Source organism: Motacilla alba, chromosome 1 (genome assembly GCF_015832195.1).
Source record: "Motacilla alba alba isolate MOTALB_02 chromosome 1, Motacilla_alba_V1.0_pri, whole genome shotgun sequence".
Lineage (NCBI taxonomy): Eukaryota > Metazoa > Chordata > Aves > Passeriformes > Motacillidae > Motacilla > Motacilla alba.
Genome location: NC_052016.1, coordinates 30,332,864 through 30,359,156, shown reverse-complemented (window position 1 = coordinate 30,359,156; position 26,293 = coordinate 30,332,864). Strand labels below are relative to the sequence as shown.

Genomic DNA, 26,293 nt, shown 5'->3' with positions numbered 1-26,293 from the left:
GCCAATGCCCTACTACTCAGGGTGGGCTGTTTCCATGCCAAGACAGAGTCTCAGTCATTTGGGCTCCACCTTGCCTCCAACCAAACCAGCTCAAAATTTCTAAAGGAGTTTTTTCAACAGGAGCAGTGAATTCCCTCACCTTGCCCAATTCTCTTCTTTATAGGCACTGGCAGAATTATGACACACACATTTAGGAAAAAGAGGATGGCAATACACACACAGAGGATCATATCTGCATGTTACTAATGATGGAAAATGGCAACTTCAAATAGAGCTTTAATTTCAAATAAAGTAGTTTTCAAACTCTGCTGTCTGGAGGATGAAAGTGGGATATCTGTGACAGTTGTAGCTTGCTGTGCACAGTAGCTCTGCAGTGAAGGATCACAGATGGTTTACGGTGGTGGGAATACCCTGACAGAGACTGCAGTCTTACTGTACTTGCAGAATTCCACCTTAAAAGTAATTGGACATCTCTGTAGCTCAGAGAAGGTTTGCTAAGCAATGACACACTGCACTTGGATCTTAAAATATAACATCTGGAAGCCAAATGTTAGAGGCAATATAAAAGGGCCAGCCCAACAAACCAGAGCGGCACTTCTAAGCCAGGAACATCTTCAGGATGGACATTTTCATTCTCTGTGTGTTCCTGCCCCTGGTGACTGTGGCATGGGGCCAGTACAGTGACTATTACTATGGTCCTTATAATTATGGAGATAATGATGAATGGGTCAATGTGTACCGGCAAGGTTTCAACTTTCAGTGCCCACATGGGCAGGTGATTGTGGCCGTCAGAAGCGTCTTCAGCAAGAAGGAAGGCTCTGACAGACTATGGAACTATGCCTGCATGCCAGCATCCCAGAGCCTGGGTGAGCCGACAGAGTGCTGGTGGGAAGAGATCAACAGGGCGGGAACCGAATGGTAGGATAACCCCAGCCATCCCTGGAGGGCACAGCCCTGATAACCCCTACGGAATGCGGGTCCTAATACTGTGGTCAGAGCAATGCAAATGCATATGAATGCCATGATAACCAGCAAGTTTCGATGTCTTAAGACTCTTTAATCACAATGCATTGGAGCTGATCAGCATCACATTTGTCTTCTCTGTAGCAGTTTCTTGCTGGAGGGTGTCAGTGCCCTTTGGTCACTCACAGCCTCAGCTATGAAGTGGTTTGGTGTAGCTATTGTTTCAGTGATGAGGAAAATGAGGCAAGCACCTCTGGTGAGGAGAGCATAAAGTCCCTTTTGAAAAGTCACACTGAATCAGTGACTAAACTGGGAAACAAATTGCAAAACTCCTCACTTCAACCTCACGCTCTGATCACTAGAGAAAATAATCTCTGTATTGCACTGGCCCTTTGCTTTGTGTTTTTGTTGCTAAGCTTTTTGGCTTAAGCATAAACAAATGCTGTTTTTTAGCTGTTACTACAGGAGCCAAAAATCCACAATAACAAGCGATGATGGTGGCATATATATCTGCATGGGGATAGCAGATCATGTTAATTCCCTTATACCATCAGTTTGCTTAACGAAATGTTACATTTTCCATCAACCTTGGAGGCAAAGGTGATCACATTATGTGGAGACAATATAATTTCTGGAAATATGTATAGCATTTCATATTTGGGCAGAATACCCAATATATAATTATTTTCTGGGTTTTTTAATGAAATAGGAAACAGAGTTTTGGACAACTCTGGGATTGAAATATTCTTTGGACAGAATGAAATGCACGCAGGAATGAGTATTTTCAAATACTTGAAATGGTTTTGTCCCAGAAATTGCAATGTGATTTTTTGAATTTTGTTATATGGGAATAGGTTAGCAATGAAGTATAAAGTTTCTGCTTTTTAAATGATTCAAAATTTTGTTCTGAATTATTCATACTCTTTCATTTACCGCATGACACATTCCTATGGCTGATGCAATTGCTAAGGGAAAAAACAATTGACCCTATGTTTAACTTTGGAATAAGAACTTGAAAAAAAGGGGAGAGCTGCAAAACAGGGAGAAAGAACACATTGTGATAATCCTGGACAACTTCTTCATTTTTAGTACATTGATGCAATTTCTATGTATTGCATAATAATTTTGAATTAAACATTTCTTTTTGTTCAAAATAAACTTATTTTTCACTTTGTAAAAATCCCTGGCAGCAATTGCTCAAGTTCACTTCTCCCATCAGGATAGTGTATAAGTCTATACAGAACATTTTCTTCTGCTATGCATCCATTCATCACCATGCTCTGTATGCTTAGCATGACTACATCTGCAGTATATTATCTGAATCTTGTTTCCTTCAACTCTTAAAAATATCTTTCCACTTTGTCCTCTTTGGTGCCTACTTTTTTCCTAAAGCAAACCCTTTATTTTCTCCAAATGTATTTCTTTTTCAACCCCTTTTAAATTGTTTCTCTCAGTTTCTCTCCCTTTACTAGTTTTTGGAGTTATTTTAGTAATTCTTCACTGGCTCACCTTTCCAGTCCAATATCCTTACATCCCTCTGCCTACTCTGCATAGATTCCTTCCTTCCTTCCTTCCTTCCTTCCTTCCTTCCTTCCTTCCTTCCTTCCTTCCTTCCTTCCTTCCTTCCTTCCTTCCTTCCTTCCTTCCTTCCTTCCTTCCTTCCTTCCTTCCTTCCTTCCTTCCTTCCTTCCTTCCTTCCTTCCTTCCTTCCTTCCTTCCTTCCTTCCTTCCTTCCTTCCTTCCTTCCTTCCTTCCTTCCTCCCTCCCTCCCCCTCCCTCCCTCCCTCCCTCCCTCCCACAACATATTGCAAAGGTGAACTTGTGCTCCTAGTTACTTCAGCCATTTCCATAAATCCTAGCTAGCTGGTTGGATTCTGCAGTTTTCAGTTTTCCACCCCCAGGGCTGAGCTAGTTGTATTGACAGTGCTTCATAGAGAGAGGCTTGCAGCACGCAAGCACGTTGCTGGTTATGCCAACACTGCTGCCCAAGAGCCTAGTGACTGGAGTGAAAGTGTAGGCCAGTGTAGTCTCAAATTAATGTGATGGCACAGATATATCCTGGGGAACCTTTGAGAATCCTGCCTTCTCTGTTAGCATTCTTACTTCTCATAGGTTCCCCTCTTCTCTCTCTCTTCCCCATCCACTTCAGTGCTATTTGGAGCCATCCTCACTTCTAAAAAGATTCACTCAATAATCAAGTGGAGCACAAATATGAGTCACCATCTGTACCAATGGCTCCTGTTTGGCCAGCTCTCTTCCCTGCTCATCTCCCAACAAACCAATCTGTTGGCGAGCAATATGTCAGTCTTATGTCAGCTGACACAGCACTCTGCTGGACTTGCTAGTACATCTTCCCATCCTTGTAGGATGGACTAAAATATTCCTTCTTCACCTCTGTCTCACAGAGTATTTTGTCTCACCTTGCACACCACATCCAGTGATACTCAATTCCTTGTACCACCAGTAACCAGTAACAAGTCTGCCAAGTTTTTGCTAAAATTTTGCAGAATCAATTAGGTCTAAAAAGACTTGAAATCATTGAGTCCAACCTATGACCAAACACTACCAGGTCAACTGAGTGTCACATCTGGTCTGTCCTTATACACTTCCAGGGATGGTGAACTCCACCACCAGTCCAAGCTGTGGGCTGCCAGCTTTTTCAGGAGTATGCTGTGGGACCCAGTGTAAAAGGCTGCTATTCTGCTGTAATTGAGGCTTTTTATTCTTTTCCCTACCTTCACTGAGCAATGAGAACAAGCTTTTTGAATCTTTTGTAAAATCCTTTTTACTTAATAATAGGTAGCAGCAATGCCTTTCCCTCACCCACACACCTTCATCCATACTTTTGCTTTCAGGCTGAACACGTCTCCATTCTTCTAGTTCTCCTCTGGAGATTTTATATTCCAACAGTCCTAAGCAAGCACTGATCATAACTACAGCTCTTCTGTGAATTCCCTCTGGTTTCCCAGCCAGAACCCTAGTCAGAAAATCTAGTCTGGCAGAAACACCAAAAAACCCCAAAAAACCTTTGACATATTATGCTTATGGCATTTCAAATTTCAAATGGTGATTTTCAAATTACCATTCCTGACTGCTGGACAGCTGCACAATAGAGACAAACTCAAGAGAGGTTTCTTTAGAAAAGACAATAAACAAAGAAAAGCTTAGGAGAGAAAATGAAGAAGGAATATAAAAGAGAGAAGAAAGAGTCTCCCACTCATTATTTTCTTTGGCTTTCAGTATTTGGGACAAAATGACAGAAATGGATGGGGGGACCATAGGGATAGGAGAGTTGGGAGCAAGAGGGAACCACTGGCATAGCTTCCTGGTAAGTCTACTTCCTTCACTAACACTAGGGATTATACAGACAATCAAACCATAAAACTTAGAATCTCTCAGATGTGAAAAAACTATCCAACAGAAAGAGGACAATGACACGGATCCACATTAGGCATCTAATGCTTAGTTTATGACCTTTGCCTCCTTCCAGGGTCAATGGAGAGAACAGGTACTCTGTTCTCTCCATTGAGAAAAACTGCTGTCTGGGGCACCCCATCTCTTTCACAAGCAGACTCATGAAGACCAATCCCTTCCGACCACTACCTAGAATTACCTAGTGTATCAAAATATATCTAACTACGGTGTTTCACTGCATAAATGCATCCCTGAAGTTAATCACATATGTTCATGCACTTCCAAAGAGATTATGTGCATTTGTGCTTTGCTGAAAGGACAGAAGAAGCTTGTGAACCTGTTAGAAGACTCAAAGGGGAAATTGTGGCAATAGATTGTATCAGATGATCAGGAATGCCTTCTCAGCCTCCTTAATCTGTGAATATTTTTAGGTATGCATGCAAAGACTCTGCTGAATCTGTTTCAACACCTTATTTCTTCACAGTAAGGTTAATTATCTGCTAACCATGATGATATTCAAAAGAGAGACAGCAACTGGGAGCAAGAACCAGTTCCTGGATAATTTGGAAATACTCATGTCTGGAGTAGGGAAAAGTCTCCAGAGCATGCCCTGATTCTGCAGTCTTTCTCCTGCAGAAGTCCTCAAGTCCTTCTTCTAATTTTTATGCTGCCGCTTCTCAAAGAATCCTGTCTTTTCAGGGAGCACAAATTTTATGTTCTCATCTCCATTTGTACTGTAGAAATTTTGACCTTGTTTGAATATTTCACCACCTAAAGTCTGAATGATTGAGGGTGAGACTGTTCTTTACTGCTTTGTTGAATACTACAAAGGTGTCTCTACAGACCAGTCTCTGAACAAGGATTTTAAGAAAAGCTATTTTTCTTGCCAAAAACTATTACAGCAAAAGACAGGGTTCACACAAACAAAGAAACAAAAGCTTGCAAGTGAAGACAAGCAACACTTCCCTCCAGTAAACTAAGTTTGGTTTACACCACATGATACAGATGAAACCATGCCATATCCTCATTATACTCCCAGTTAGCTGTAAAGCAAAAAGGAGAAGTATTTCCAACCAAGAGCTATTTACTCCATGTTTATTGCATCTTTTCCTTGTTTAGACATCTGAGAAAATGTTTAGATGGGACTTGGAAAAAACAGATATATAGATTCTCCCTCCCCACTGCCATTCTCTCCCTCCTTTGCCCACAAGTTGGGTGGGCAAAGACAGACTACTGAGCAAAGGATCCTCCTGTTCAGGCTCTGGCAGCACACCTTGGTATATCAGTAGGAACTATTTTTGTTCCAAATCTCTGACCAGTCCCAGATTTCAGATCTGAGGCTGTTTACCCAAACCACATAATCCAGCTGCTCTTTGAAAAGGTTCCCATTTGTGCTATCTACACAAACAAATTAATTTTCTTCAGAGTCCTAAGTTTATGTTAAAGGACTAGTGCTACAAGTCCATTTAGCACAGCTGCAATGGACTGAGTCCAGAGGGAGCATCTGAGGAGAAGAGGAATGTTCCTGTAGAAAAGGAGGCCTCATCAGCTACTGTCAAGAAGAAATCACCAGGGTGAAAAGGGCCTTGCCCTCCCTTGGCCAGGGAGAAAAAAGTAAGTCATAAATGCCCCCAGAATGAAAGAATATATAGCCAAAGATATTACAGAGCTTGCCTTTGGCATGTGGCATAACAACATGTCTCAGCACCCCATAACAGATAAGGAACACTCCTTGAAGAACTGGCTTTTGGAGACTGACGTGGCCTAATCAAACACATAAAAGTTGTTCCCTCTATCTGGGTGCCAGATTTGCAAGTGTTCTGAGCCTGCCCTCAGTCTCTTATGTCTGCCCATTCACCTGTAACAGACTGACCATTGAATTAGGTCTCATCACACAATTAATCCAATTACACAGAGGGAGGACACTCCACAAAGATAACTCAGGAGAGCAGTATAGGGCCTCTCCTCCACAGGGACACGGAAAGACACTCTCATGTTACCCTGTTATTAGGAACACATATGAGGAACACCCTCAATGCAGCACAACCCAGTGCCTACTGAGCTGTGTGTCAGCCTCTGCATGGCTCTAGAAAGCTTCAGGGAGCATAATCCCAGTCAGTGCAGCAGGAATTTAGTGCATTCTCTTACAACACTACTTCCTGCAGCTTAACTTGGGCTTCCCAGAGCAGATTTGTAATGAACAGGCTTCCTCTTTGGGTTCTCATCCTCAGGATAACACGGTGCTGATGTAGCTGAGGAACATGGGGCCTCAGAGGGAGGTTTCCCACACAGCACCAGCATTAGGTGGGGCACAACACTCTGGGGCTTTGCTCAGCAAAGAGCAAAATTAAGGTGCAGGTGTAAGTCTGAAGTGTGACCAAAACTGATTCCATTGCCCAAAACAATTCTATTGTTGTAAGCAATGCTTGTATTCAGTCTGGCAGACACCTGTTGAGCCAATGAGGAACATGCTCAGCTGCTGAGGTTGTTACTGATGTTTACAAATAATGTGGCACAATTTAAGAGGATCTATAGGGTAAAACAGGTCATGCATGGATCCAAAATTTACATATGCAAATGCATTTTGGGTGGGTTTGTTTCACACCAGCTCGTTTGGTCTCACAGATGAAAGCTCACTAGTGAAGAACAAAAGCAATTCTGACCTAAACTAAATCTGTAACATGGATGCATGCTTTGATTGCATGCCATGACAGAGCTCAGCTGTACAACACTCATTAACCAGTGCAGAAGAATATTTGGCAAAGGAGAGGTTTTTCACAGGAATCACAGCAGGCCAGGGAAGTCTCTGATACCATATCCCTGTTACTACACAGAACTCCTCCCAGAATAAGGCTTTCGATGGAACACTGCAGTCATTTCCCACACCTGTACCCAAGGCAAAGGCAACTGCCCATCCAAGAGCACCTGATCTTCACCACCAATCTTCTCACTCCCCCCGCCACCAACCAGCTCACCCCCTCTTCTCCCAGTACCAGATCCAAAAGACAACTCTTCACACTTGGCAACTTGAGCCAATTAGAAAAATAAAACCTACCCACTGCCAAGTTAATCCCACACAATCCCAGCTTGTTTCTCATGTTCCTCTGCATTCACCTTGTAAGAGGCATTTTCCTCTCTTCTTAGCAATGTCAGGATTTCAGGAGTGAGGAGAACCTGGTCACATTAATTCTGAATACTGAACTATCCTTTACAGTAAAAGTGCTAAAGAGTGGGTCTTGTGAAAAAAATTTTGTTTTGACTTGGCTATAAATCCAAGTTCCCGAATCACTGGTTTTTATTCACCCTACTTGCTTGGGGATTTGCTGTGACAAGAGTAGTGAATTCAACAGAGAAGGAAAAAATTCTGATATATTAGGTGTTGTTTTCAGATTAGTGCATAGAGCAACTGACTGAAAAGGTGTGTGGGGAGGGTTGTTTGTTTTCCTTGAAGAATTACTTTCTGCTTGTAGGAAAGTGGCCAGCTGGGAAAAGGAAAGGGAAGGAAATATTTTATATGACCTCACAAATAAGCACTCCAAGTTCTGAGAGCATCTCTTCATTTTTTAAGGAGTGTCTGGATTTTACTTGAAAACTAGAAAGATTAAGGCAAATAATCTTACATTATCTCAAAGCTAAAGAAAAGTACTTCAACATCACTATTATCTTTTTTTTTTTTTTTTTTGCTAAACAAAATACTGAACTTGAATAAAAGATTACAGGACCTTGTGTATGAGACAGAAGCAAAGAGAGAGAATTGAACATGACCTTTAATATGTATTTCAAATTTTTCTTTGAATTACATTAAAACAAAACTTCAATTTAATTATGTTATAAATGTAATTGCCGATTAAGCTGGATCAATAACTTGTGAGAGTCAAATTATGATAAAATAACAAAGTATAAAATTTATTTTGCATTCAAATTCACAATTTAAGCCAGCCACGAATTAAAAAGGACAGAGTCAAGCCCGGGACATTGGCTCTGGGTGAAAACACACAGCTCTGACCCCCTTCCTTGCATCAGAGTGGTGAGTTCACATTTCGCTTGAGTTTGAGTCCAGTTCTTATACTCTTTTTCTTGCTCAGGGCTATGACTTTCTTTGTTCTTTTCTTGATCCGATGGTTCCTCTATATTCCTTCAGTCCATGGATAATGCTATCAGATGTGTAAACAGTTCAGTCTTCGATGCCTTCATCTATATTCATCTCCTCTTCTTGTTCCTTGCAGAACCTCATCTCCTTTGAAACAAAGGCTGCTTCGCAATACACACACCAAGTCTGGGGAATACTTATAACTTTTACCAGTAGTCTTTTTACATGTTAGTGGATTCTCCCGAAACAGACTATTTTTGTTAGGTTGATTATCATAAAATATGCTATCTTCTGGCTATCAGTAGCCAGATGGGCCACTGATGTCCCGTTCCCTGATTTAGTTATATTTTAGGAGAACTCTTCTTACATCTTGGCAAATTTAAAGGAACTTGCCATTCACATATGGTAGATTACGGGAACAACACTGACTTTTGGTTATCTAGGATCACTAAGGCCCAGTGATGGCTAAGATGTTCGAGTTTCACTCAGAATCTCTATAGAAGAAGCTTTTCCCTTTTAGTTGCAAATTACACCTTCTATTCAGGGACACCTGTGGAAGCTGCTGAAGAAACTGATGTCTCAATTCCTGTATAGGATTTTTAGGATTCCAGGTGCCCTTTTGTGGTAATCCCTGAAACATGATTTTAGGCCAGTGTAGCTATAAACCTTTAATATCCTTATAACAGAGCTATGTTTAGTATATTTATAATACTATATTTATAATAACACTACATTTGATATATTTATAACATGGTAACTTTTTATCTGCCTAGGAATTTTGACATATCTATAACAATTATAAAACATTACTTATGTCCAGGTACACTTTTCATCTAAGAAACTAATTTTTAAGGCAACACCAATTATATTTTTTAATCTAACTTATCATGAGAAGATAGAATAAAAAATAACCACACCTTCCTAAAATCTGGTACTCAAATATGAGTGCATATAAACATGAGTGTTATGCTAGCTAGGTTTGTTTCTCATTTCACTATGGAGAGAAGTGTCTATGAGTGACATCTCTTTCAAAATTAATCTTTGCATCACAACCTATATTAGTAGAAAATAATGTGTCAGGAAAATAAAAACTGTTGTAGGACAAAGGCAAAGAGGACAGAACTTCCTAGACTGAATGTCAACAGGTGGGAAGAAAAAAGAAGTAAGAACCTCCCACAAAGACAGGTGAGCAGGAATATCAGATGCTGATCTGATCATTGGGGATGGGAAGTTGCAGGGCAGTGTTGAGCTTCTGAGAGGAAATGCCAAGGAAAGGGAGAAACAAAGTGCTCCCAATATTGCACCCATGCAAAAGAGCTAGAAACTCTCCCAGGGGCACAAGGACTTGAGCAGTGCAAATGCAGACAGGAAGGGCGAGAGACAGAAGGTGAGGCACAAATTTGTTGCTATTTTACACAGTTTAATGCTCATTTTGCAACAGGTAGAACCAATCCCTATACTGCTGTGTGTCAACCATTCTTCTGTCATGATAACACCAATCATCTGCAGCTATCCAATATGTTTACTCAGAGTCTTAGCCATATGTTCCTATGGCCTATGAGCCAAAAATCAGAACAACTTCCTATCAAAGCCCTGCTGAAATCCTCTGAGTGAAAGCCAGACTGCCATACTTGGTGTGATACCATGGCAACTCAGAGTCCCCATTATGACTGAAATCTGAAGGCCCTTGAAAGAGTCTCACAAAGCACAAGTACTGTGGCCCCATCAGCATAGGAGATACAGGGGCACAAATAAATGTAAATATTTTTGGCTGAACAACAGAACGCAGCGGAAGAGACAGAGAAGAGACCCTTGGGTTCAAAAATGGACGCTGAAAACTAGGCAGGGCAATTCATCACTGCACTGGTCAAAATTGATCAGTTTTTCAGCTTTTGCATACTTCAGCCTCACACTGTCTTTGCAAGTGCTAACACCCCTGAGCACAAGTGAATGACTTTCCAAACATCAAACTCCACTAGATTATGTGTGTTCCCTTCTGGGAACTTCAGGTCTTTAGAATAAATTATGAGGTCACGGACTGAAACTAAGGGAGATTTTTCTGAAAGTATCTTTCAGGTAGATCATTGTAACTGATTTTATGAAATCACAGAGAAAGTTTACTACAGGTTTTCCTTGATGAAAGGAAAAGAAAGTGTGAGAGACAACTGCCCACTTTGAAACTTTCAAAAGGCTTATTAAACCTTAACAAAAATACAGCTAAGGACTACATAAGGAAAAAATCTGCAGTGCTGGAAACTGCCCCTCACACATACCACATGGCCAGCTCATCTTCAAGCTGGATGCTCAGTCTTTTATACCCCTGGGGGTTGCATCAGCCAGCCCTGGCCCCTCTCAAAGCCTGTCAGTCAGCTCTTCTTTGCCATTTATCAGTGGAGACTGCTTTCTTGTAAATTGATTGGAGAGCAGGTGTTGCCATGTTGTACCCCCTAAGCAACAATTTTCCATGTCCAACCACTCCAGGTAAGGGACACATGTGTACACCTTTTTTTACCTATTTAAGACAACCTCAGCTGTCTGATGGTCACAATACAGGAGGAGGAAAGGGAACCATGGGGAGAACAGAGGACATCTAAACTACAATAACATAAGTGTACATCACTTAAGGCTTTTCTTAGTATTCACACAATAGTTATCTTTTCATTACGAGAGCCAATCATCTTATTATCCATCTATAACAAAAGAGAAGAAAAAGTGATGGAAGAAACAGCATTCCTATAATTTTCAGATTTTCAGGACAGGGAAACAGTGAGGCCAGGAGGGTGCTTGAGAAAATGAGCACCAGATAGCTGAACCAATGACCTGTCTGTTTTCATGAGCTCCTTGTCTTTAGTCTCCAAGAAGCAAGCTATTCAAACTGATTACCACTTGAATTACTTTGGGTATCAGTGTTTAGGTATTGAAGGGTGTGCAGACAGAGGCATGCATGCTTTGAGACCATGTCTACTCTACCTAGAGGCAGTGATTCACACGTATGATAGAGTTATCGAGCACACTGAAAGCATGAAGCAGCAGATTTTTCTTTTGAAAATCCAGTCATAAACTTTATGTGACTCTTAAAATTACATAACATCTGAATCACAGTTTTCCTTATGTGATTGCTGTCAAATAATGATTTCATCATAAGCCTATTATGTTTTAAAAAAGAATCCCTTCTCCTAGAGACACATAGTTGTGAAAGCAAGCAATTAAAAAAGTTAATGAACTTCTTTTATAAAACAGCTTCTTGAGTTTTGTTTTGGTTTTTTTGAGGGTGGTTTTTTTCGGTTTTTGTTTTTTGTTGTTGTTGTTGGGGTTTTTTTTGGGGTTTTTTGTTTTTTTTTTTTTTTTTTTTTTTTTTTTTTTTTTTTTTTTTTTTTTTTTTTTTTTTTTTTTTTTTTTTTGTGGTAGAGAAGCAATTAAAAAGGTTGGTTCAATAAAGCCCAAATCCTGAAATACCAACAGTCATAGTCAAAAATTTTAGTGGACTATTTTGAAGTCAGTCTTATGATTTGTAAACAGTTGAGAATAATAACCAGAAAAAACTTCTTTCCTGGTTAGCATACTAGAATGATTAAATAATTTAGCCTGATTAAACAGTTTTAAGTGCAACATAAATGTTAAGACATTGGTTAACTACTGCTGCTTTCTTACAGAAAATTGTTACTCTATACACAGCAAGTGCAAACAGTGCTTCTCAGCACAAAGTCAAACCTTCAACTTGTACTCTGTGTCAAAAATGCTAATGGTGTTTTGAGAAATGCTTGAAACTATCAAGGAATCTAATACCGTTTTTTCCTTGTGTGTTCTCCTCTTTACCCTCATTATTAGGTACCAAACCTGCTCAAACAATGGGCTGGTGGCTGGTTTCCAGAGTCAGTATTTTCCATCGGTGCTGGACCGTGAATGGCAATTTTACTGCTGCCGCTATAGCCAGAGGTGCCCATATTCCTGCTGGTGAGTTCAAGCAGACACCAAACCTGCGATCTTCTTTCTCCCAATAATTCCTATAAATGCCTTTGGCTGCTTGACCTGTCAGAAATCTTGTCTGAAAAAGAGTTAACTGTGCTTTATGGAGCTAAGCATGTTATTTCCAGTCTGCCACAGGATTCTTAAGGATCCAAGGCTAAGGGAAAGAATAAGGGTGCAGTTACACTGAACAGCACAACACAGTAGCTGGCCCTCAATGAACAGGTCTGGGGATCATCATCAGCCCAGCTGTTCTGGAAACCGTGACAGAAGTCTCCAAATGGAGAGAATGACAAGTAGAATGACATTTTCCTACTATAAATCCAGCACATTTACTGGAGTAGGAGCATCTCTGTGCTACATATTTGTGCAACAATGACTTACAAGACTGAACTTTTACCACTTACCTCAGAAAAAATATTACTAGTGCATACAACTAAGCTTTTTCTCTCAAAACTGTTTAAAGATCAAAGTCAAAATGATCTAGTGATCATAAACCCAGAAGAAAAACGTGGTCTCAGCAGGGTATCACAAATAGTGCTGGCAACTTAATGGAGACTGAAAAAATGAGCTGTGAATACCAAGCTTCCCAGTTTCTCTAAAATGCACCACAGGTGTGGTTTCTCTAAATTAAAACCAAAGACAGCAGCAGATTTTGTAGAGGCAGCTTGTATTTCTCCTGTCCATTCTGTTCAAGAGAAGCCATCATTTTATGCTCCTTTACATTTAGCTTAAATTTAGCTATTTTCAGTGATACAAAGAATAAGCTGCCTACATTAAAGAAAAAAATAAACAAAAAGAAAGTAGAGGGAGAAAAAAGTAAACCTGTACTTGAACTCTTTTTTCTAGACCTCAGTTTTGAAAGAGGCTTCCCATTGAGATGCATACAAACTGTTTATTGGCCTGTTGGTCTTACTTGTCTGGCTGGCTACTGGCCAAACTCAACAGCACTGCCTCGCTTTTCATCCTTCAGTCTCCTTGCAGCCAGGAGGAAAATAAATGGGTTATTATTATTATTATTATTATTATTATTATTATTATTATTATTATTATTATTATTATTATTATTAACGTTTTTAAATTACAGGAACTGTGTAACAAAGTCTTTGAACATTCTTCTGCCTCCTTTCCAGCAGACATTGCCTATGTATGTTCCCTACTTGGAGGTTTATTTACATACCTGTCCAGGCTCTTCCCTCTGAGGGAAACTCACTCAGACTTCTAAGCAGTTCTTCCAATCTCTTGTACTACTCTAATATTGCATACATTTTCAGAGAGGCAACAGAAATCTCTGATTTTTTTTTGTTATTGTTGACAGTTCTACTTCCCTCAGATGTTGTCTTGACAACTGGGAACAGCTTTGTCTCTGCTTTGCAAGTTGGCATTCAGAGTAAGGCAAATCCTAATGTAAATGTTTGGGGTTACTGGAGTCTTTAGTTTTCATCTCAGCTGCATACAGACTCCTATATTGCCCTTCTATTTCCAGCAGTGACAACACTCCATTTTTGTGCTTAGAAAGAAAGCATTATGTAGTCCACCTGAAGTTCCATGCAGAAAAGGCAGCATTTCAAAAGCAGGTGAAGCATTTTTCCCTCTACGCAGGGTAAAAATCCCATGTACTCACATTCTTCTGGGAGGGGAGAGCTGTAAAACTGGTAGGAAGCTGTGTCACCTGGCTTGTGAAAAGCTTCTGGTGCATAATTTGTGATTATGGGTTCATTAAAAAAACATTCTGCCTCTATAGTTCGCAAGGTGTACGTATATAAGCTCTTTCCACATACAGGTATCCAAATTAGGATGTTAGGGTCTGGATGGACAGATAACTAGATGGGTTAAAATATAATGGTTTAACAGACTAGAGGGCAGTGGTTAAAGGGTGATACCCTGCCTGGGTGCCTGTCCTGATTAATATCTCTATCAATGATCTTGAGGAGGCAACAGAGCACATGCTGGCCAAGTCAGCTGCACCACCAAACTGGCGGGTGCAGCTGACATGCTTGAGGGCAGGACTGCCAGTTCAGTGGAATGTAAAGAAAATTGCTTCTTTTATGAGGGTAGATTCCCTATTAAGGCACCTTGGAGGCTTTCAAGACAGAACAAAATAAAAGCTGAGCAGCCTGGCCTGACCGTATGGTTGACCCTGTTCGGAGCAAAGGGCTGTTGCAGAGACTTTTTGAAGTCCTTTTCCACCAGAGCTATACTGGAGTCCCACATAGAAGGACTTTTTTACTGGAGGACCCACACCACACAGATAAAGTCTGTCCTCCAAAACAGTGGTCTCTTTTCTATCATCTGCTAGGAATGGTTTCTTTTCGGGTTTACTCTCTTCCCCTGCCTAGACCGTGTGGTAGTACTCTAGGCAAGTACTGCTTGTTATGGTAACATATAGCCAACATGAACTTTACAGGGTAGTGTGAAACCCCATACTGTGGACTCACTTTTACTTGTAAAGTCACAGATGTGACTTGTTTGAGTTATTAAATTTCAGGGTACCGAAATCAAACTTCCTGTCCCCTAAGCGCAGGAGATCTCGTTCACAACATAACTTTCATTGGCATTTCCAAGTTATTGTCACAAGACTTTGTTCACACATCACGCTTCTGGTCTGTATCTTGCACTAGTTAACATGCACTTGACAGGAAGAATATGTTTTCCAAAAAACTGCAAATTAGTTCTGGGCTACCATGAGTAAGACCTCACATTGTATATGCATGTGAGACATAACAAAGATGTGTGTGTAGTGTATCATTATTTATTGCAGTTTCTGCCCCAAATGATAATAGTATTTGTTCTGTTCCAGGAACTCATTGTAAATAAAGTAACTGTGGAGAACTGGCAATCAACATGCCGCTGACTCCTATTTTTTGGTTGAAGAGGCTTATTTTCAAGCAAAGGCATGAAATACACTATTTCATTAGTATATGATTATGTGGAAAAGTAGTAACAGGAAAGTATGCAATGATGGTGGTACTTTGTGGATCATACATTACATAGGAAAATCTATATTCAAAGAAAATCCACACTGCAGAATTTCTCAGCAGCCTTGACTTTTAATGTGCTATATAGCCTTAAGTATGAAACCAGATGCAGGCAGAAATGCATTTTTAAGAAAACTGACAATATTGAGGTGTGACAAAACTCTGTTTCAAATTAGCTCTCACCTTGAGTATTTGATTCCTTCCTCTTCCATTTGTCTCCATACAGGCCTTTCTGGTACATATAAAAGCAGTAAACCAGCTGACCCTTATCTATGGTTTCTCTTGTCTCTTCTGCTTCAGGACTATGTTCTTCCTGAAGTGAGATGACCCTACAATGACTAAAGACAGATTTTTCTTATGTGCATGAGCCATGCAACAGATTTGTTAGAATTTGCCCTGTGTTTTACACCTGGAATATCCCTGTGTTTTTTGACAACTGCTGGTATTTGTTGGAATACAAATTTATAACACCATCATGCTGACTGAAACCAACGCTTTGCCTTCACTTTGCTTAATAAAATGACTGAAGTCAAATACATGCAGAAGGACTTTATTTGTTAGCATTTATATTCTTACACTTTGAACCCAGTAGTTCTGTTTCACAGCTCATCCTCTCACCATTAATTCCCAGCTTTCCTCTGCCGTAAGCTCATATTGAAAATAAATTTACTAATATTTTCCAGTCTCATAGTTTTGCACTTGCTTTGTAATTTTTTTTAATGTACTTAGTTTCCTTATTCATCATGCCAAGACTTGTCATGGTTTCCGCACATTTTTAACATACTGAAAATAATTAACATTCCTCATAGGAGGCAGAAAAGCTCCCTTTACTTTACCTGGCTAGGGAATGCTACCACAGTAAAATAAACTATATGCTGATTTGCACCATAAAGGAAGCAAATCTATCACAGATGCAGAGACAGTGTCACTAAGTAGACCCATTGGAGCTCTGATTTTTCTCTTTGCCAGGAAATGAAAACTTGACTCCATACTCTGAAAAGCAAACACATGTCACAGAGCAGCCCCAAGTCTGCAGACTGTTTATGACTGTTTCCCTTCTCAAAACAATGAGCAATTTAAATGCCAGAAGGTCTGTCTGGAGCTGTGGCTAGTCTCTGTCATGGTGACACTGTCCAGGCAACAATTACATTTTCCAAGAGTTATGGGGTTTAAAGCACTTATTTGTTTTCCTGACTCAACCTGCCACACAAGACATATTGAAAATGATGTGATCCTATGCAGGTTTCTCAGAGATAACCAGTAGCAGAGGTACAAATCCAAGAGGTAAACTCAGAATAGATGTCATGGAAATATGCAGTTCTGGACAACCCAATTCCCCTCCCCTCTTTTTCCATTTTTTAAAAGGTACTTAACTGCTGGGGGAGGATGATTCTTTCTTTAAAATTTTTAAACTATTACTTATCAAATACAACCTTGCAGTTCAATCAGCAGGACCATCTTCCAGAGACATTTTAGGATAAACACATTTGATCTGGCATTGGAAATCTGGCCAAGTTATTTTGGACATACTTTTCTTGAGGAGCAGGCACAAGTTGCCTTGAGCTCTCTGCTGCTGCTTGTACCTGCATTGCATGAGCTCGTGCAGGCCTGGAAGAGCTCTGGTCCCACTGTGCCAGCCTCCAGCCTTGTAGCTCCTGAGCCCTGGAAGGGCTTGTGGCTTTCAGTGCAACACAGTGGGAACACAGCAGCAGTGATGTGTCTGTGTGAATCTATGGGCTCATAGCCTGGAGCCTGAGCTCAATCCCAAAACACATGACATGGCCACACAAGAGAACCTCTCATCTCTGGAGGAGCTCCAGGACACCTCTAGTTCCCTGGCAGCTTGGCAATCTGGGATCTATACTTGGAGCAGTTGCTGGAAATTCTGTAGATGACTTACTAAGACCTTCTTTAGCTTTTCAGCATAGGATGCATTTTTTAAAGCAGATGACTGCTGTCCTCTAGCTGGAGGAAGAGTGGAAATTGATGAAAGAGACATATAATTCCCATGCTCATTGAATGTAACTTGCAGGCTTGTGGCCCTTGAACAAAATTTCTCCTTTAGGAAAGACATACTCTTAAACCACCTAAAGTAAGCCCATGAAATAAGGAGTGTCAGGAGACACTCCTTGTCCTCAAATGTCAGAAAGTTAATGTTAAAGCTTATGTCTTGCTCTTAAAGTGAAACAGCTCTTTCTTTTGGCTGTGGCATTGTTAGAGGAAGAGTTCAGCCACAAAGAGGGAAATGAAGGTTAAAAAGAAGCCATCCAACTTGTTACCATTGTAGTTGCACAAGAAGTGAACAGCGTAAGATATTCCAAAACCATGTATCTATGATCAGGGAATAGGTATATTCCACAATTGGAGCCAGAAACTGCTCTACCACTGACTCTCATATTTTAAAAGACTCGTTTCTTTTGTCTGTTTGGCATCTGAAAGCAAGGCATACCCACAATTCTCATTTATTTATTTAATCAGCAGGCTGTACATATTAAGGCTACCAGTGTGACTTGATCTTCTTATTGGTAAATAATGGACTCATGATACAATTTCTGAAGTCAATTGTTAAAAGAGTGCCACAGATCACTGTAGATTAGTACAAAACATTCTTCTCAGCGCTAAATGACTAACTCTGTGTTTTCTATTAATCTCTACCATAGCAATTCTTCACCATGAAAAATAAACAACACAGCTGTTTTCAGATTACAATTAAAACAACAGTAACCCTGGTAAAGAGTTAATGCCTTTTTTGAGTACATATCCTACCCTGAGCAAGATTTATATGATTATAGTGAGATATATTGGAAAAATGTGTGGATGGTTGGAGCAAAGTAAACCACCGAAAAGATAAACCATTCCACATCAACCCTATTCTAGCTAAAAATGCCATTATGAAAATACCTTTTTCTGTCAACTTTTCCCTCTCACACACAGGCCAAACTACTTACACCTGTTATCACAAGATTGCTTTCCCAGTCCTGAACACAGAATTACCTTCTTTCTCCTCTCTCAACAATGCCACTGGTGCTTCAAGTCTCTTGTGTCCAAACATCATACACCTGGTACTATCCAGAAGTAGCTTTGAAAAGCTTAACCAGAGTTCCTCTTTTCTGTATTTTCTTGCAAACAGATCATACAGACTGAAAAGACTACCACTTGTTAAAGGTCTCACATTACTCTTTTCTCCCCCACAAGTCTTTCCCCAAACTTAACACCTGTGTGTGTATCTGGGTTTGACAAACAATCCCACTAAATGAACCTTGCTGGCCCCTACCCCTCAGTGTTACAAACTACTCAGTGCCAAGAGCCCACAATTGCTACAACACACATCTTCTCACAGCTCCTTTGCCAGCCTCTTTCCTAGGGCCCCCTGTCACCTACCCCCTCAGGCCCCACAGGCACCCTGGCTTGGTCATACAAAACCCCAAACAGCAGCAGCAACTTTGGCACTTGGCAATTCCCAGGCTTCTCACTGCTCCCCTAGCCCAATTCTGTTTACTATGAGTTCAATGCCAGAAGTGCTTACAGGGCACCGTGAAGGTTACTGTGGATGGCTATTCCTATCTGAAAAGCCCATGGGCAGGCAAATCCTCACTAACTAAGGCAAAAAGTGTCTCACACTCATTTTGTGACTCCTCTCGGGTACAGACCATACATTGCCACACATGGCTTACAAATGCTACCATGTTTGTAAATAAATTATGTGTCTGTAGGACCATGGTAGGCAGCTCACAAGTTGATATGCACTTTGTATTCATTAGTGACTAAAACATTTAACATTTTCAGTTAAGTACTTGATAATAAGGGCATGGACCAAGCTACAACAAAACCTGAGGAAACCACTGTCCTGTGCCAGGCAGACCACTTCGGGAAGGCCCTCAATGGCTGTCTTAAATGAGAAAACCACATACTGACTATCCCTATGCATTAAACACAAGGGCATCTCTAAGTGCAGACACATTTTGTGTGAATTACCCTCAGGATTCCAAAAATGGAGATAATAGAAAAGGAGTGGGACACACCACAGAGCCCTGCTACATGGACGATCAATTGCATTTCCTTCTAAAAACACAGTGCAAGCCAGACAACATTGAAATGGCAGGGGCTTAGGGGAACAGTTTCAGAAACGAGCGCAACAATCATCAAAGAGAAATTAATTAGACAGACCACACAGACTCATGTGAACTTGAACACTGCTGTCATACTGTTATTTATAATTCTCTCCAGAACAAAAGTAGCCCCTAGGCACCTGCCTATGAAACAAGACACACTTCAAAGCAGCTCAAGTCCCCAAATAATTTATTTTTGGTGATTGCATAGATTTGTTTTTTGAGCATTTCTTAGTTGAGGAGCCTTAAGAGGCTGAATGGTATTGTGGAGAAGTTAATACAGAGGGAGGGGAAGATAACAGCAGTCAGAAAGAAATGAGAAGGAAGCTAAATGAAGACTCCCACTGCATTTCAGAATAACACTACATGCCTCTACAGACCTCTAAAAGGTCTGTGAGACTACAGCAATTCAGAAGTTTGTCATCAGATTCATTTTTTTCAACTGAGAGGCCCATGAAAGAAGTTCAAAGAACTGAGTCTCGGTTCCGTTTCCGAGTAGAGAAAAAAGCAGATTTTTAACCTTGAGTGGTGCACAGTCTCATCTGCCCAACACATACTGCTGGTCAAGATTACAGAGTATTTTCCTTGCTGAGTGCCAAACAGATGTTCTTAAACACATTTGGTAGAACATCTAGAAACACATGTCTTAGTGATTTCTCATAATAATAGCTAAACAAAGTGTCAAAACATGGAGTTGATGGGAGAATGCAAAATTAAATGCTGGTCCATAGCTGGTCTTCATTTTTAAAACCTTCTATAGCCCTGGATTTTCTGAAGATGCACTATCAGACATTCAGGCTTCAAATTAGTAAACTAAATATGGGGACTGTCCTCTGGCTGAGTAGGCAGTGTTCATGGTTTCTTCTCTTTCTCTTAGTCTGCATGACCTGTGAAATACTGCTGTTATTTCTTACCAATGGCAGAGCATTGCAAGGGCTTTGCACATCTGTGTGTCCTTGGTCAGAATGCAGAGAACAGACACTGTGACCAGACCTGACTTTCTGCTTTCCAAATACACTCTGGGATGGGTGTCCTTGTACTGTAAGTCAGAATCTGTGTGATGATTTTCATGGCCAAAGGAAAAGAAGCATGAGAAAAAGATATATTCAAAGAAGTTGACTGATTAGACTTGAGGCTCTTATAAGGTCATGCTTGAGTTTCATATGCAGACACATTTTTCATTTGTCAAGGAAAAATGATTTGTTAGGAATGATGTTCTAACTGAATGATCTTTCCCATTCAAAAGCTGAGTATGACCTGGGAAGCAACCTAATAGCCCAGAGTGCCTCAGTTTTCAGGTAAACTTTCCACTTCTGAGTTCTCCAGCAGTTAGAGGTTTGGGCTCCAAATACACCCAAAGCACCTCATAAAAGCTCAAACCCATCCCAAAAACCATATTCCTAGTGAGTAAAATATTTAAATCTGTGCTTAGACTCCTCTGATTTAACAAAATGTAAACATGCATGAGTGCTGGCTGGAATGTGCTTCAATCACCTTCAAGCACCATTCAAGTACTGCTGGTGGGCTGGATTAAGTCAGGAAAAGGTTGCCAGGATTTCTGTAAATATGTCTTAACTCTGTTAGCCTCAAGAGGAGCTGGGCTGTTTATTTCTACAGGTTCAGTATCTCCCTTATGGGGGACCTAATGCTTCTCTTTGCTGTTTCATAGTGAGGCTGACAACTCCAGTAGGAACACCCATGTAAAATGGTGTAATACAAGGAGTGTGAGGCTTCCATTCTGACTTAAAATATAATGTTGACAGAAAGTACTGGTCAAGCTTCCAGTCTCTTCCTGAATCTGCTCATTATCTGTAAAATGAATTACAGTATTACTTGCCAATTTCCCAGGGAAGCAGCAATCATAATTTGGTTAATAATTGAAGAATAATTCTTAATTATTAAGAATTATTAATTATTTGGTTAATAAATGAAGAATAATTGAGGTCCTCAGATCAAATACACTGCACAAATACTGTCCAGGCTCATATGTTTACATTTTAAATTAGGCAGAGAGAGGAAAGAACAAAGAGTAATGGCTTAATTGTTACATTCACTTAATATAATTCATACATGGATAAATGCTTAGAGTCATTTTACTTGGCAACATTTACTGCAGACTACAGCTGCAAACCAAAGAGTTTCACAGGAGGAAAATTTGCTGGAGCAAATCCCTGCAATAAAGACATAAGTACTTCTTGTTCAGATTGCTTTTATCCCAGAGCAGCAGATGTATATACATATATTCCAATACTGCAGTTTGCAGTATTGCTCTAAAGTTGCTGAATTTTATTCAAATAGCTACCTGAATTAGTTGCATATAGGAGAAAGGCAATATCGTGAGACTGTATCTTGTAGTGCTGTTAAGAAACAAGAACTTTCAGAGAGGCAGGAGAAGTCTACTAATTGAGTTGTAGTCATTCAACTGGACTCTTCTATAAGATGGCAAATTATATTATCTTCTTTTTCTTTAATATAAAGGTTAACAACAGAATATCCAGGACACTATGGAGAAGATATGGACATGATCATGTACACTTACGACTATTACATCCGTGGGGCAACCACAACTTTCTCTGCTGTGCACAGGTTTGCTTTTCACCTGTTTGATTAGAAACTTTAAAATGCCTTTCTTTTCTATTTCCCCCCAAGAGGCCATGGCTACACACCATCTGCTGTGGTACTCAGCAAAGTGCTAGGAATTCTGAGGACCGAAGTTCACAGTACATATGATTCATTGTCCAGAGTGGTGCATCAGGAGCAGAGCACCTAATGGGGATCATTTGCCATGTCCATCTGAGCAGTGAAAAATACAGCAGTGGTAGGTTGGGCTGAATCTGACCTTCACCAAATGCAACAAATCTTCTGTATGCTTTCTCACCTACCTCTAGTTGGAGCATATTTCACTGAGCTCCGTAAAAACACCCTGTGCCTTCAGGGAATGAGTGACCTATTTTGGTCCACTTTTCTTTGCAGAGAAGTAGGGAATCTGCCAGCATGCAAAGTTAATACCATACAAACTGCGATGTGAATGCTTTAAACTGCCCAATCTATTTCAACACAATTCTAACAGATTCAGACAATCCAGGAATCCAGGCAGTGCCATGCACCTTGATCCCTTTCCAGAAAATGAGTTAACTACATTTTATTGATCAGTTTGGTCATTTCTTTGCATTTGCTAGTCCTCTTGGGAGAGGCCCTATGGCTAGTGAAGTTATAGTCATGCAAATGGATTCACAATTTTTCTGCTCAGCTAAAAGGAATGTTTCTCCCCTTTTACTATACACAACTGCAAAGTTTTAAACTTTGGGTTTAACATAAATCCCACACTGTTGTCTGCCTAGGGCTACAGAGATCCTAAGGTTTAAGAAGAGCATAAGCAGTCACTGAAACCTGATCATGGGAGAGGGATCTTGATTCTTTTAAGCTGCCCTCTAATCCATCAATAATGAGCTATTTCTTTGCTGATGTCTTTTGTTAGGCACCTCAGCCCAGTATATTAAAGCATTTCTTATCAAGCAAAATACAGACAGCAAGGCAAGGTGTGCTGCACTGCTCTGCCAAGATGGGCTACATGAGAATGAGGAGAGAAGAGAGAAGTGGGAGTTTAAAGACATCAATATTTCAAGCTGTCTATAATAACACTCAAAGCAGCCAAAGTGCTTTTGTCACTGTAATGCTCTCAGCCAAAGTTCACCATAGGGATCCCTCAACTTAAAATAAGGAGGCTTTTCCAGAATGACAACACGTTGTAAGACCGCTGCAGGTCCATAACTATAATTTCCTGGCTAAAATACATTATCCTGTTGATTGCCAAATGGAAGGCATGTCTGCAAATTCTTCCTACAAATGGAAGAATAACTTTCATAGATACTTGACTCAAGAGTATCTATTTATTGCTTTTGATAAAGAAAATACAAGGTCATAAGGGACAGCCTCGTTCTGGGCTTTTCATCTTAAATATTTCCCAGTGCTATCCTTAATCCTTGTTCCTCATGGTTGTGACAGAGAGTAGGGGAAAGAATGCAGACAGTGCATTCCCCTGCAGCTGGAATCCAGACTCTATCACATGTGGACCAGGATAAAGTCTGGAATCACAGGGACAGGCTGGAAAGCAAAGCAGCCAAGGTAGCCTATGCCTCTGAGCAGATTGCTGTCTCTGGCTGCTGAAGGCAGCCTTCAGAACAGGGTGGCAGTGGGGCAACTGGAGCAAAGACAGTTTCATGGGAATGTACATTGGGAGTACAGGTCCTCACAGGACCACAGTGTCTGGAAGAGGAAGAAGCCACCAGCACACCTTTGTCCTATCTCTGCTCTGGTGGCAGTCATACACCTGCAACAGTAGCAGATTGAAACAACAGAGAAAATATTTTATGAATTGCAAACTAGAAAAGTTTTCTGCTCCACTATACTTTCTGGTCCTCCGCTTTTAGAACAACCAGAAACAATTTGTGTTGCTAAGAGAATGAAGTGGAAAAAAAAAAAATGTTGCTACATCAGTTCAGAATTCAGATTCAGGCTGTAACACTCCTCCTGAGCAGGATGAATCACAAAAGTCAGCAAATTTGTCATCCTTAATGATTCTTTGCAGCTCATGAGGCAGAACAGGAGTAGGAAAAGGTCTTCTGAATCTCAGCCTGCCTGGTGCATGCACATTTCCACTTGTTTTTGCAAACATTTTTTAATTCCTCTTTTCAAGCACATTAAACTTGTGTCCCTACTATTTAGTTCATATGGACAATGTTCTTGAGCTAACAAGAGGCAAGAAAAAGCCTCTGAAGGTATTTCAGTTAAAACTTTCCCAATCACTTCAAACAGGTAGGTATTTTTAGGCTTCTTCAATAAACTTGCAAAAATCATATCTTCCCTTCCTACTCCCTAAGACATTGCATCAGTGAGGCTACTGTTGATACAAGGATATTTGAGACAGCTATGATGCTTGTGGCAAAGGACATAGAAAGTTTAGAATTATGCTATCCTCACCAATACTTCTGTAATCACTGTCTGTGAGTTTACATGCCTGTGTAACAGGAATGAATGCAAGAGTTATTGTTGTAGTTATTATCAAAGGTTTTAACTGCTTATTTGGGAAGAATAGACTTCAGAACTGGTTACTATTTACATTTTCCAGTCTCATTTTAAATAGGTCAAAAGGAGAAAACAACTGTCTATAAAGCAAGACAAAAGCAGCTGGAAAGAATTAGAAAAGGCCTGAAGTATCTCCGGGAGCCCATTCAGGAGTGTGGTGATAACACTGATGCAGACAGGATGACCTAAGGACATAAATAAGGGAATATTTGCAGGGAAGGGCAGCATCTGTATCAGACAGACTGATACAGTCAAATTTCAGAGAAGGACATGGGCTATCTGAAGCAGGCTGTAAACAACAGAAACTGCCCACATACACATGCACATTGCAAACCCTTGGCACAATAGCTTCCAAAATTAAACCCACAAACCAAACAACATAATACCTTCAGCCTGAGCTCTGAAACATGCCAAGTGATGATGGTATGACTTTCTGGTGGAGCATTGTTAGGTGGCTGTGATCTGGTTGGAACAGTCTCCTGGTCCAGAGAGCACCACTGGAACACTCACAACCCGACCTGCAGCAAGTACCTTGGACAGGGAGGTGGGAACTACCAGTTCTTGGAAAGAACCACAGCTTGTCCTTTGCTATGTAGTATAAAAATAGCACATGCAGACTGTCATAAGCTTGTTTCTTTTACAGAACTGTTCTCTGATCCATTTGTTTGGCTCATCTGGATAGCCAGTTACTTCTTAACTGCTCAGACATCATTACTGAAAAATAAATCAACAGCCAGATACCCCAACACTAAAGTATGTTTGAAATGCCCAGACAAGCTGGACAGCCACCAAGCTCAGCTGAGCTAAATTATAGGGTATTTAAGGTCCCTAATATGTTTCCTATGACTGATGAAAGAGGATTTTGTCAAACTCAATATGAATAGGAATTCGGAGAATTTTTTAACTGAATTGGAAACAGATTATTCAACAATATTTAGTGATAAAAGAAATTTCTCTATACATCAAAAATTCAAATCTGACAGGACATGACAGCTGGAAAGTAAAAGAGACAGTTCAATATTGATTCCCAAAGCCAAGGAAAATGCATTAATTTAGCGACTGGGAGGGATGACACCTACAAACTGGTGTTAAGATCTGCAAAGGCAAGTTCAGATATATTCTAGTGTATGCCTCATAAGGCAATTCCTGATGGCATCTGCATCCCCATTGGTAAACTTGTAAGAGATCTATAAATTGAAACAAGCTGATAACTACTGAATTAAGCACACAACAGCAACAGTACAAAGTAATTGCCTGCATCCCGAGAAGCTGGGCATGTATGCTTGAGTTCAAACACAAGTAACAGGGGAAAAAAAGGTAATATGCCATAAATGCGTCAACCATGTACACATATGCTAGTGTCAGCAAGTCCAAGCTGAAATGACAGCTTCAGAAATAATTCTCTTCCAGTATTTTAAAGCATGTTATTAATTCAGGTGACTAAAATACATTTCTTTTAAAGAACTTGACTTTTAATTTCACAATGTCCTATTTTAGAAAACCTACTTGATCTAAGATTTTGAGCTAAAAGTCTCTCTGACAGTGGGTGCTATCTTAGCAGACCTTAACTTTAACCAATGTAATTCTGTTTTCCACAAAGAGATCCTCTTTATTTTTTATCTCTCTTGGTAACTTAGTGACCAAAAGAGTAATAACTGTCCTTGAAAAGCATGCACATAGACCTAAAA

The 26,293-nt window shown here is 40.2% G+C and overlaps 1 protein-coding gene across 1 annotated transcript in view; it reads left to right on the top strand.

The window, feature by feature from the left end:
- Window positions 1-581: 581 nt before the first annotated feature.
- DPT (dermatopontin) overlaps window positions 582-26,293 on the top strand; it is a 28,543-nt gene continuing 2,831 nt past the window's right edge. The window contains exons 1-3 of the mRNA XM_038154015.1: window positions 582-918; window positions 12,296-12,421; window positions 21,999-22,106. Of these exons, the coding sequence (XP_038009943.1) occupies window positions 620-918; window positions 12,296-12,421; window positions 21,999-22,106 (533 nt within the window). The 5' untranslated portion in view covers window positions 582-619. The remainder of the gene's footprint in view (window positions 919-12,295; window positions 12,422-21,998; window positions 22,107-26,293) is intronic.